At 37.8% G+C, this 12,973-nt stretch overlaps 1 protein-coding gene across 2 annotated transcripts in view; it reads left to right on the forward strand.

Moving 5' to 3' along the window:
- The window catches only part of BRIP1 (BRCA1 interacting DNA helicase 1), a 94,065-nt gene that overhangs the window by 23,250 nt on the left and 57,842 nt on the right, over positions 1–12,973 (forward strand). For both annotated transcript variants that reach the window (XM_072353438.1, XM_072353437.1), the window contains exons 15-16: positions 8,930–9,089; positions 9,841–9,962. In XM_072353438.1, coding sequence (XP_072209539.1) covers positions 8,930–9,089; positions 9,841–9,962 — 282 coding nt within the window. The remainder of the gene's footprint in view (positions 1–8,929; positions 9,090–9,840; positions 9,963–12,973) is intronic.

The following is a 12,973-nucleotide window of genomic DNA, read 5'->3' on the forward strand; positions in this document are numbered from 1 at the left end:
CTTTCCATTATTTTTTCCTTGAGAACTTTAAATGAAGCGAGGAGAAGGTAGGCTGGAAATAAGTACTTATTAATAAGGAACAATAAACATAAAAAGCATTTTTAAGAGGGTGCACCTTGCACAGGTTACAATATCATTCTGCACCACTGCAACCTGCGGAGTTGCTTATGAAATTGTATTTTAGAAAACCAAGATGTAGTTTCCAGTTGGGGAAGAAAGTTTGTGAGAAGCCTCTGCTCTTCTTCCTAAGGAACCCTATCTTATCTCTCGTTTGTTATCAAAATGTTATCTACTTGGTTAACTGTGGCGTATTGTTTAAAACTTTTCTTCTGTTAAAGTCACCGCATAACTTCTGAAAGTAATTCTTTATTGCCATGACTACAGAAAGTTCTGTCACTGTGTATCTTCGTGCTCTAACATTTGCTTCATTCTTTCACTTAGATTTGGGGTTGCACAGATCTGTCAGGACGTGGTCCGCTCCCAAAGGAGAGGTTTCAGATGTCACTGAGAATCAAAGCTGATGTGGTTCCCTGTTTGAAATCATTCCTTAGTTTTTTTTCTGTTATCACCAGTTCAGAGCTGAGCAGTGTGCATACGTTGCGTGGTTGTTGCTGAGAAATTATCCGAGTCCTTTTGCATGCCACGATTTGCTGTCTAATGAGGGAAAAATGACCTAACTTTTTTTTCGGGTCGGTTCTCCCTCATGGCCCCGCGCCTCGCTGCTGCCGAGCTCATCCCTTCCTCCTCCTCGGGCTGGGGAAAAGAGGTCAGGGATGACTGAGCATGGTTTGGGGCTGCTGAAGAAGAGAACAGCAATAGAAGATGCTGACCTCATTAATGAGCAGTTCGTATTTTCCGTTTGGTTCAGAACCAGGATCTAAACGGTTCCTTTATTTACCGATTTTCCTGAAGAGTTTTCTGTGCATAAAGGATTGTTTTTTCATTGGGTAGTGTAGCAATAGCCTTGGGTGGATGTACGAGCAATTCTTGTAACACAGAAAGCTGTTGTCTTGGTTAATTTTAAACCGCAGCAAACAAAACTGTTTTGAACCAGGTTGGTTAGAAATAGCTGTGACAGAGCTTAAAGCCTCCAAACTGTTTTGTGGTTAAACAAGCTGTTGTGTTTTGGAAAGAGATTTTATATATTTGAAAAAAATACCCACCTTCTTTAATTGTAGAAGATATTAACTGTGATATTTGAGAGTCTGGCGTGCAAAACATTTCGTTTTTCATTACTGTTGTCGCCGTTCACATATTCCATTATTTAAGGAGGTTATTGAAAAATTGATGGCATGTTGGTACCAGAGAGACATCCTGTAGGCTGCAGTGTTGATTTATGGCACATGGAACACAGTTCAGTGCTTCAGTTTCCTGCTGGTGAGCGGCACTTTGTCATTGTCCCTAAAGAAAAATCATACCAGTGAAATCCCCTGTGTTTCCCCCAGGTTGAGTGATGCATACTTTTCCTTCAAATATGATTATGAATTATTCACCTTTTATTGTGCTGGAGTGTGCACATGGTGATCAGAATCTTGTTCTTAATACAGAGTTTTTCACCATGTTCAGGGTTTAGTTTAATTATGTAGTTGATTTGCACAGCAGCTTTTATCTGTTTGGTTTGTTTTTTTCCTCCCCCTGTCCCTCCCTGCCTCAGCCAGCCTGCCTGGCCAAGCACAGCTTTTACCCCATGTTTGCTCTCTCAGCACACGAAACTTGGTCCTGAACGTTTGTTTTTCCATCTAATGATTGTATAAAATTGTGCTTGGGGCAGTAAGCTGGGACTTCTAAACTTAAAAAGACACATTTTCTGCACCAGTTCTTGGAAATCATAGACACCTATGAGGTTTTATTCTTCAAGCTGATTTTCTGTTGTAAAGATAGCAAATCAGACTTTGCTGAAAAATCTCTTAAAATAGATGACATGGTAGCGATATAGATTTGCTATCGAGGACAGTTCTCTCCCAGGAGATGTGTAGAGGAAAGACTCCGTGGCACAGGAGCAGCTGATAGGAAAACTCAAAGCCTGCGTGATCTTTCATCATAACTCAGGGAAGGAATGCAAAATGTCAGAATAAGTGTGAGATTTGGGTCGAAGACTCTTTGCAGCTTCCTGGGATCTGCCTCCAACCTGCTGGGGTCTTTCTGCTGAAATGGGACTTTTCATGGAGAAGAGATTAACCTGCTCTCAGTATTGATCAACTTCAGCAGTTTTAGTTTTGGAATCAAGGCTGTTGGTCACTTCTAGCTCCTTTTGCTTTAAATAGATGCACTCCTGTTTTACGCACTTGATTTGCGTTTTGCTGTAATAGGTGGGAAGAGTTAGTGGTAAAATTCACATCAGAAATCAGCTTATCAGCTGAAAAGGAGAGGTTCTGAAAAAAGTGCGTGATGTGTTTTCCTTTAGAAGTTGCACTCATCTGAGTACACATTCACATCTCGTTCCTTTGCAGCGTCTACTTTGATTTCAGGACTTTTCTAAGCTCTTTCCACATTAAATGTCCTCTCCGTATTGCCTATTGCCTATTGTGTTCCTTAAAACAAAGAAATTAAATTTTCTAAACATATTATGTTCCCTGGTTTAATCTTTGGGTTTAAAATACAATGTTCTTTTTCCTGGCAGGAGAAAAATGCTTGATAATATTTGTTCATATTTTCTGTTTTACAGTTATGGAGTGTTTCATTACAGAGGTTCTATGACACTTTGAGATAGAAATTGATCTGGTATTAGTATTCTGTAAAGGAAGGCTGATTACAAGCAACACTTCACTTCTGCATGTAGCCCCACAGTGATAATAAATAGCTGGGGAAATGTGCAGTAGAAAGGGGGCACAGCCTCTCTTGAGCAAGAATAGCATCTTTGTGTGGCTTGTTTCCATTAAAATTCTGTATTAAATAAGTTTACTTTTGGCACGGAAAGAAAACAGTACCTCTTCGTATGCATTTATATGTGCATTTGGTATTTTTCTCCAGTTACCCATTAACAGTAGCGAATTGATGTTCTATTCTGCAAGCAGATTTTACTTGACAAGTGAAATATTTTGGGCACAGGTATTTTATTGCTCTCTTTCCATTTGAAGCTTAAAATGCTACTACATTTTTTGTGTGTGTGAATAGATAAGTTATTATTTTGTATTAGCTTAGCCATTCAAAAGAATGCATTTTAAAGACCTCTTTGTATTGTGTTAGCTACGTTCCATAAACACGAAGAGATTTCTGTGAATCAGTCCATTGCTTAACCTTTCATGAAAATCTAATTGAGTGCGAACAACTGCTTGAATAATTCAATGGGCTGCCTTATTCTTGGCTGGTGTAGCCTCAGCCTGGTGCAGTGCAAGTGACTGGGTGTCATGAGGAGTTGAGGTTTTTTGGGTTTTGGTGATGGATGTGATTAATAGTAAAATCATGGTTGAAAAATCACACAGACTGAGAAGAAAAAGGTGAAAATGAAGTATGGATTAGCTCTGACAAAGTAGGAGATGACTTGTGGCTGAGAGGTGCATTCTCTTAACGCCCTTTTGTAAACTTGTGATATTTTTTTGATGATATTCCTGAACATTGGGTTTGATTGTTTTCTCTTCATACAGGTCCTCTTTATTTTATTATTATTATTTTTAATTAAAGGATGTTCTGCTTTTTAGAGCGTTCTTTATTAATAGTTCTGGAGTACTATTTCTGAATTCATTTGGAGTTCCTGTATAATGCTCATCAGAGTTTCTTGGTTGGCTCATCCAAATGTTTTCTTTCTTGTTTCTGGAAGGAAGCTCAGCTCATTCCTTTTCACCTAAAGCCTTCCAGGTGGTATTCCCAGTTCATTACACCGTTTCCTTTGTATTTGCTTTTAACCTCAGATGGCTCTTTTCTTTTAAACATAGAAAGAGAACGAAACTGCTGTTCTTGTGCCCCCTCAATGACTTGTCATTTTCCTCAAACTGAAGGCTTCTAATAGATCCTGGAGGTTCATTGTCATTCAGAGAACTTATGAATGAATTCTGCCAAATCTCTACATTTCCAGAATGTCTTGAGTTCTTGAAGAAGTATTTTTAATAGGAGCCTGTAATACCAGCACGTAAGTGATGTTGAAGAAGTTGGAGGAGTCCAGCAAAGGATGGCCTCCAAGTCTTCTTTGAAATGACGTGCATTTGAGGTCACTAGTGTTTAAGCAATATATTAAATGCATTCATTTACTGCATTTATTTTGGGATTATCACTAATATGGAAATGGCTTAATTCTTTCAAAATAGTAGAACATCATTTGACCAGGTAATTAACCATCATGCTGAATAGAGAGCTTTGAGAGCAGGAGAATGGCTCAAAGAAAAAGTTAGAGCTGTAGTTAAGCAGTTGATTCAGCAAGCTGTGCCTCGTCCTGAAAGCTTATTAAAGATAATGCAATGCCTATGGAATTAGATACATTATAAAAACATCTGTGCCTTGGGATCTTCAGAGGATTACTTTTGTGGAAATTATGATGTTCTTTCTCCTAATGGCTTAAATTTGCAGAAGGATCTGTCAGCCTATAGATTAAATATATATGTGTGTGTGTATATACATACATACATACACATCTATCTATCTATATATATATACACACAAATATATATATATATATTTGCCAATGGCAGGAAGAGGAGAGGATGCAGTCAATGCGAATGCAGTGTGTGTTATCTGGTGATGTATAAAGCAGCCTGTGTTGTTTACCTGCAGACAGCCCAAATAGTGGGAAGCATTTTGTAGTAAGATGAAAAAACTGTTTCGTTTTGATGCAATTTCTTAATTTTTGGTACTGCAAAGTAACAAGTGCCTTACTGGAATAACGCTCAAAAGATTATGCAAATATTCCTCTTTATAGCAATTCCACATCTTTGTGTGTCACTTACACATGTTGGTGGATTAAATACTAACTCTGTTTTCTGCAAGTGGTCTCCCATTTAGTCCTAAGCTCTCTTAGTTTGACCAGAGTGGAACCAAGTGATGGCAGTCCTGTTGCGCAGCCTCAGGGCTGGCTGGATATGCCTGTTTTCCCTTTCTGAAGTTTTGTGCTGACTGTGTGTAGAACTTCTATTTGACCCTTCAAACACATTTCCAGCCCACTGGAGACACACTTTGATTTGAAGCAGTGCTTATTCAAAAAGAAAATTCTAGTAGCAAACACATGAAGAGTTCTGCATGGGAAAAGGCTTTTAGATCAATGTTAGTCCCTTGAGAACCTCTGACTTTTTGCACTAACAGTGGTGCCAATACTGTGATTTTTATTAAGAAGAACCTAATGGCTGCTTTTTCTCCTCAGCTACCCTTTGTATCCAAATAACAAAGAGAATGTTAAGTATCTTTAACTACTGAAAGCAAACATTTAATCATGAAAATGAATCACATGCAAATGGGATGAGAAAAAGTTTGGTAGAAGTGCTTTTTTGGTATTTAATGCCGGATTGAAGATGATTACAAGAGATTTGAGGAAGTCTTGAAATACCTTTTGTTCAGTTGTCATTATATAAACATATGGGTAACAAGATGACATGTACTTATAAAGATGCACAAGGATATACACTGCAGCTGTAACTGATAGTTATTAAATTAGTTAATAGTTGTTAAACTGACCAATAAAGCCAAAGTTCATTCTATCAGATGCTACTTGGGTCATGATGGCTTTTTTTATCCCTTCCTCTTGATCATCCTCCTTTATTTTTGTGCTCCATAGCTTCCCCAAGCTCTTTTGATGGCCGGATTATTTCTGTGTTCCCTTTTTAATCTATTAGTGAGGTGCAATCCGGCTATGATATGAACCAATGTTAAAATACTACAGGAATAATCTATATAAAGAAATGTAGTAATATATACTTCTAGAGGGATAAGCTAAGGAACTGTAGATCAGAATATGTAACTCACTGTGTTATTGTGTTTTCCATGAGACCCTTCCTCATCACAGGTATTTGCTGCTTTAACAATCACCATCAAGTGCTACTGAATGCTGCAAAAAAAACAACAACTGTGTTCCCACATTACAGTGCAGCAGTGTGAGTGCTGCAAGTTAACTTCTTGGCTTCTTTGAGATGCTGGAAATTACAGTGAACTTGCCTCAGGGTAAAACACATTAAACAAATCTTTGGTCTTGCTTCATGACATGGGAAACCCCTAATGCAATTTTTGGCACCGAATAAAACAAAACAGCAAATGGAAAGGGGCAAAGCTTTTCCTTCGTGGACACAGGATGAGAGGATTTAGCATAGGAGCACAACATAATGGCAAGAGATGTTAAGAAAACCTTTTCCTCCATTCCTAAACTTCAAGAGTGCTTCAAAAGCTGCCTCGAAAAGGGGACGTTGACAAAGATGAACAGTAAATCTAAATACTGAGCTCAGAAGTTCTGTGGGTCATAGCTTACAGGTGTCTTTATGTTGCAGAAAGGAAAACAAGGAGAAAGCTATCAAAGTAAACATCCTTCAGTGCATGGGGAAGATGACAGATTCTTTCTAACAAGATTTTCTGCTCTCCTGGAGGAAGAGCGTTTGTTAATAAACCATTTGAGAATCCATTTTTAGGGGATTTAATAAAATATACGCAGATTGCCTTCCACTGCAGAAGCTATTATTCCCCTGGGTTGAAAAAGTGACTGACTGTGGGCATTAATGGTCGCTCCTTGTGATTCCTGGCATTATATCTTGCTCCCATTTACACTTTTCCAATTTGAAGTGAAATAAGTTTTTATGAGAACCTTGCCTTTGATTCATAGCTCTTACAAGCCATGTATGTGTTTTATATTTTATTTATTTGTACGCAGTCATGTCCATAATTCTGGTTGTTTTAGTGCCTGTGGCAATAGCCTGGGTATTGTATATGCTTGTGCATAGTTTTCTGCGCATGGGAAAGTCTTCATATCCTGGAAGTGCCATTAAATGGGAGAAGTAATAACTTTCATCAAAAACTGTAGATTTTCTGTGATGGTGATGCTGTTGATTAAACAAGAAACTTGGACCTTGTATGGTCCAATAGATATGTGCCTGGAGGGGCCAACACAAAGGAGAAAAGATATTTTCTTAAGAATTTGGAGGAAGGTTTTCTAGTGCCATCTTTTTGATGATACGTAGAAGTTATGCTCCTTTCAAGTATGGGAGAAATCCAGTAGAGCTGAGGGGTTAAGTACTTGTGGTAAGGAATCTTTTCCTTTCTGAGGCTTTGGTTCACTTAAATTAAGAAATGATTTTTCTGCTAAGAATGCTTTGTAAGGCTGTGCTTGTGAAAAATACCCAGTGATTTCTGTAGCTGAGGTAATAGGGACAGGAGAAGGCTGGGGCAAATGATCCCCAGAATATGAATACCTTAATAGGTGTAAAGTTCACGTTCGGTTATACCAAGTGCATCCTGCCTGTGCTATCTTCCCAGCTTCCTTTTGTCAGACGAGGCAAAGAGAAGGCAGAAGTGAATTTAGCACAGCCCATCAGGTGGGTGCCTGGGCAGACATTAGCTTTGCAGAAGGAAGAATGAAATCTGAAAAGCTGATAATATTACAGTCAGTGGCAGCTCTAATACACCTTAAATGGATGTACTTAAGTGCGTCATTTGTTCAATGCTCTTCTTTGCCAGAATTATCTCCACATCATGTCCAAGAACTGAGGACTTAGTGGCAGGCTGTGGATGGCCAGATGCACTGTCATTGCTTGCTCATAATATAACTCTTTCTACAAAAAGAGATTACAGACAGGATGCTGCCAGGAAATGACTGAGCTGGCAGAGAAGTGATGGAAGCTTTTAGAAGAGACTCTTTCTTTTGCAGTGACATCTGTATGTGTAGGAAATGTTAGTACTGTTCATCATTTGATCTTTCTGTGCTTGTTTGGGAATGGTGTCCCAACACCAGTGGGTAATCAGGATTTCCTGAATAGGAGCTTGAACAAAGCTAGTCAACATGCCAAAAGCAATGTACGCTTTGTCCCCTCTGATCTGGATGTGCCTTGAAAGGGACCAACCCAAGTACTTAATAGCAGAGAATAAATACAGATCTAGTGTTAAGAGTGTGAAATATGTAAGTGTTCTTGTATTAAGGAGTGAATTTAGTAACCGTATAGAATCCTTTGTTGTTTTTTTTCCGGAGTGTGTCAAAGAGGCAAGTGGGTTAGGAGTCAAGGGATGCTGCAGCTCTTGAGCACTGTGTTGGGACTGGTGCTGGTTCCAGATGGAGCACTTTATACAGCCTGGAGCAAAATAGTGAGCAAGTCGATGAGTGGAGCTGAGGGAAGTATGGACAAATTAGGAGTGTAACCCGTATTGTGGAATCTGTTAATTTAAGGTCTTCTGTACCTACAGAGCGTAGCAACTCTACTGCCCAGCAATTAGTGATGGCACACTTCACACTGTGATATCAAGTATTTACTTTCTGTCCACTGAACCAGATCAACTCAGTTCATGATAAAATGTATTGGTTGCATTTCTTTGGTCTGAGGGAAAGTGCTGTGCACCATCAAGCAAATATATTAGGTGAAGGAATGACTTTTGCTCCCTACCTTTGTAATATTCAGTCTAGAAACTGATGAGAAAAAGACATGATGGCAGCTAACCACAAAATTGACCCCTGCCCACCTGAATTCAGTTTCTGTGATACTTCTAGACTTAGCTTTATGTAATGCAATACATATTCTTATTACGCTCACAGTATATATAGAACAAGCTTACAAGATTTGACTGCGTGCTGATTTGGAGTAAAATAGTGCAGTTCAGAATCTGGTAGCTGTAACAAAGCTGACAGGCCCTTGAAGCAGAGGAGGCTGTTGATAAATACCTACATCAGTGCCAGTGTTGCATAGCTGTGGAACTTGTTTTCATAAATGCAAGAACTGAATAGTACAGTTGCACTACAGTAAGTGTTTGTGCTTTATTTGAACAGTTTAAGGAACTGGCAATTTATTTCAACTCTCCTGGATTTTTCTCTTTTCAGCTGTTGGACAAATTGAAAGATCGCTGGATACACACTGGCTTGTGGAGAAACCTGGAGCTTGTTAAGACAGTCATTGCAGAGCCTCAAGGAGGAGCAAAAAGTGACTTCGATGAACTGCTGAAAATATACTACGATGCAATAAAATTTAAAGGAGAAAAAGGTACTTTCTGCAGACAATATAGTTACACAGTCTTTTCAAGTTCAAAAAAAAAAAAAAAAAGAGTTATTATTCTTAACACATATATGATATGGATAAACACTTAAGTTTATCCATAAGTCTTAATAAATTATTGTTATAAATTAGGAAGATTAAGAGCTATTTTCATTGTTGCATGCGGATAAAGGGACACAAAGAATGATGCTCAATCCTGATAGTGCTATCCAAGAGGCAGTGAACTGTGTAGGAATGTGTGCTTGTGTGTCCAGCAGGGTGCAGACTGGCTTCTCAAAGGATCATTTTTTACCATACATTGCACAGCTTTGATTTCTCATCTTATATTACAGCTACTGTAGGATTTCTTTTTGAAATACCTGAATATTAGTATAAAGAATAAAGGATGGTGGCATGTCAACAACAGCATAGTTTTTGGAATGCAGAACTGAAAGTTTTAAATTTGAAACACTGTAGTAAATGCATATGCTTTATGCATAGCTAAGTACCACTATCTTCTATTATGGAAAATTATTTTGCTACTTGTATTAAAAATCACAATTTTATTGATGAAAATACAGTTGATCTTGTCTCTCTAACAAAAAACACTTAAAATATTAAATCCCCTCACCTTCTCCAGACAGATGCACAATGTATTATGCTGTATGATGTTGAACTTTTAAAAGATATTGCTGAAACTTTCTTCTGATGTTCACTTTACCCTTGGGAATGATGCGTATCCCTCTTTGGCTTCTTCAAGATGGAGCACTCCTAATAGCTGTGTGCAGAGGAAAAGTTAGTGAAGGCTTGGATTTCTGTGATGAGAATGCCCGAGCAGTTATAACCATAGGTATTCCGTTTCCAAATGTGAAAGACCTTCAGGTAGGATTTCAATATCTAATTGAAAGAGTTATGTTATTTTTATGTTTATGTTTGAAGTGCAAAATATACACAACATTCGTTGGAAATGTTTCTGTCAGTCGTATTTGAATTCTTTATTACTTTCTATACAGTTAAGAGAAGGAACAGCTCAGCATGTTTTGTTGACCCATTTCTGTAATTCTAAGTACGAGTATATCTTGCTAGGTAAAAATACCGTAGATTTTACATTGTTGAAGTGCTTCTTTTTTTGCCTAAAAGTGGTATTCTGATGTGTCTCCAGTTAAAGAAACTTAAGACTATTTGCGTTATTCAGCAAGTGGCTGAAGTAACATCCTGTTGCTTCCACATTGTGGTTTAATTGCCCACGTCGAGATTTCCTTTCTTTTGACTTCAACAGAGCTTGTCTTATAGTTAGATGATGTTCCATGAGAGCAGGCAATTTCTAGCTGAGGCCAGGCATTTATTAAGGAAAAGAAAGCCAGTGAATATGGAAAAGTATTTTCCTAGACCTTCTTTCTACTTAGTGAAATAAATGTATATTATTAACTTGTATGGAAGGTCACTAAAAATAAGCTAAGTGTGTGATGCTTCACTGCTGGCACTTTTCTTCTCTTTATGATGGCCACTCTCTCTGTTTTATCTTTTTGTGTACCTATTAGAGCATTTTTAGACTTCTTTGTGAAAATAAGAAACAAGTATTACAGAATAAATATAAGAAACAGCTGGATTCTTGTTATTAATAATGCCAAATCAAACAAGAAAACCATAGGTCTGAACTGGAAAGCTCAAGCTGCCTCAGCTTTGGTTTTAGAGATGTGTTCTGAGCTTAAGTGAACAGCCAAAGACTTCTTTGTTGTCTACAGCATGTGCCTAGTTAAAGCCTTGGTAGGAAAAACCCACATCCTATGAGGACTAGTAGGGTTATGTTAGCAGTGGCTGCCTGGTGCGGTGTTCTCTCAATGTTTGCATAACTTTCTTGAGGCGCTTATTCAGCCATAACATTTTTTCTTCTACTAAAACATAATACCCTGTCCTTTAGTATAAAGACATGTATATTCAAAGAAAATTCATCCCAGTTTCTAGAGTTAGAAATGCTTTGTTTTAGAAGTGTTCTCTTAAATGATATTTTGGAAACACTTGGTCTGTAGTAGAGCTGGAACTGTTACATTTTGCTATAAATGATTTCCAGAATGTCAATATTTTTCTATTCTAAATTATACAAAATTGAATTGAAAAGTATGTGTCAATGGTGAATTATACTCACAGCGGATTATGTTCTTTCAGGTTAAAAACACTGCTTTTGATTTTTCTTTTGGATATGACCAAATATGTATTATAATAAAAATGTGGGCAGTGCACCTCATTACCGATAACAGTTCCAAAATACAAATGTGAGGCTTGTCTATTTTTTTCTTAATCAGACTGAAGAAAACCTCTAAATTTTTAAGTAAGGATAGAAAGAGTAGCTGCCAAATTGCGCACGGCTAAAGGTTTGTATGCGTATATTTAGATACAGTAATGCACAAAGCACTGCACTGATCAATTCTAAATGAGAGGAGGGCATGCACTGGTCTCTTAGCATCAGATCTGAGGAGCTGGCTGCTGTGTGGTACTGCTGCTAGAACAGTGCTAGGGAAAATTGTTCTTACTATGAATGTGTCTCTTGCTCAACAGCTTAGATTCAAAGTGATATCCAACTAGCAGCATTTCCCTGCAAGTTGAATAATGCTCTCTTTGGTCTAAGGCTTTCGTTTAGTGGGTACCTCAAGAAGTTCTGGATTAGTGCATGCTGCTTTTACCACTGAAGCTCATGTAGTCAGCTGGATAAGGAGGGCTACACAGAAAGCGTGCTGAAGCTGTAGTGCTGCTTGGGGTGAAACAAATGTAATAAAAATGGCATAGAAAAGTATGTACTATGTCATTTTAAAAAAAAGAAGTAAATTTTATGTAAACCCAGCGTGATATCTGAGTGCTGCAGGCTAAATGATACTTGTACCATTCTGTTTGTGGTGCAGCTTCGTTTTCTAACCGTGCTTATGAAAATTAGGTCTTCATCCTTTGAAACTGAAATGGGAAAAAGTGAAAGTTGATGTTCAAATACTTGCCTTAAACAGTGGGAATAATTAATAAAAAATATCGTGACACATAATTGCAGTATTTTATTAAAATACTTTTTTCTATTCGGTATTGGTTTTGAGGCATATCTGTTGCGTTTGTCAGAGTAGGAACACAGCAGTTCTCTGTTCCAGGACTTTCTTTTAGGGTGTTTGATCTTCATTTGAACGCACAGTTTCTTCATTTGAAACCCTTTTTTTCTCCTGGGATTTAAGAACCCAGATTTTAAAATAGTAGAGGAAACTGTTTTGTTATCTTTTTCTTTTTGTGGGATTATATAAAATGTGAGTACCTAAATGAAATGCTTCAGAGCTCATAGTTAAGACATTTGCTCTTATGATGTATGTGGCTAGTTAAATCACAAGATAGGCTGAATAGTGATAAATGTAAAACTTCCATCTCTGAAGATCTGTATGGTGCTTAGATTCTGAGGAGATCATTCTAAACACAGTGACACAAGTCAAGTTAGACCTAAGTAGACATACACCTGTGGAAACAGTTGCATCTGTTGTTTTGCAAAGCAGCTGATGCTTGGTAGATTACTGAAGAAACTGGTGAGATTATTAATAATGATATCCTTTTATAAATAGAAAACGCAAGTAGTTAACAATTCCCTAGGAAATTTCATGGGACAATTCTGGAATTGGTGTAAATTACAAAATGTGCATTCTCTGCGTAAAACCACACTTGTTTGTCTGCTTTTTGGGTAGTACAAGTCCTCTTAAGATTCAATTCTATAACCCCTTACTCCTGCACATAGCTCTTACTTGTGTGAGTAATCCCTTTAATAATACTGGACTATGCACAGTCATAAGGGTTTATTGAATTGTGCCTTTGGAGACCGATATTTTATGTTGGCAGCTTGATGTTGGCTCATCTCCACTAATATTACTTGT

This window comes from Excalfactoria chinensis, chromosome 19, assembly GCF_039878825.1.
Source record: "Excalfactoria chinensis isolate bCotChi1 chromosome 19, bCotChi1.hap2, whole genome shotgun sequence".
NCBI classification, from domain to species: domain Eukaryota; kingdom Metazoa; phylum Chordata; class Aves; order Galliformes; family Phasianidae; genus Excalfactoria; species Excalfactoria chinensis.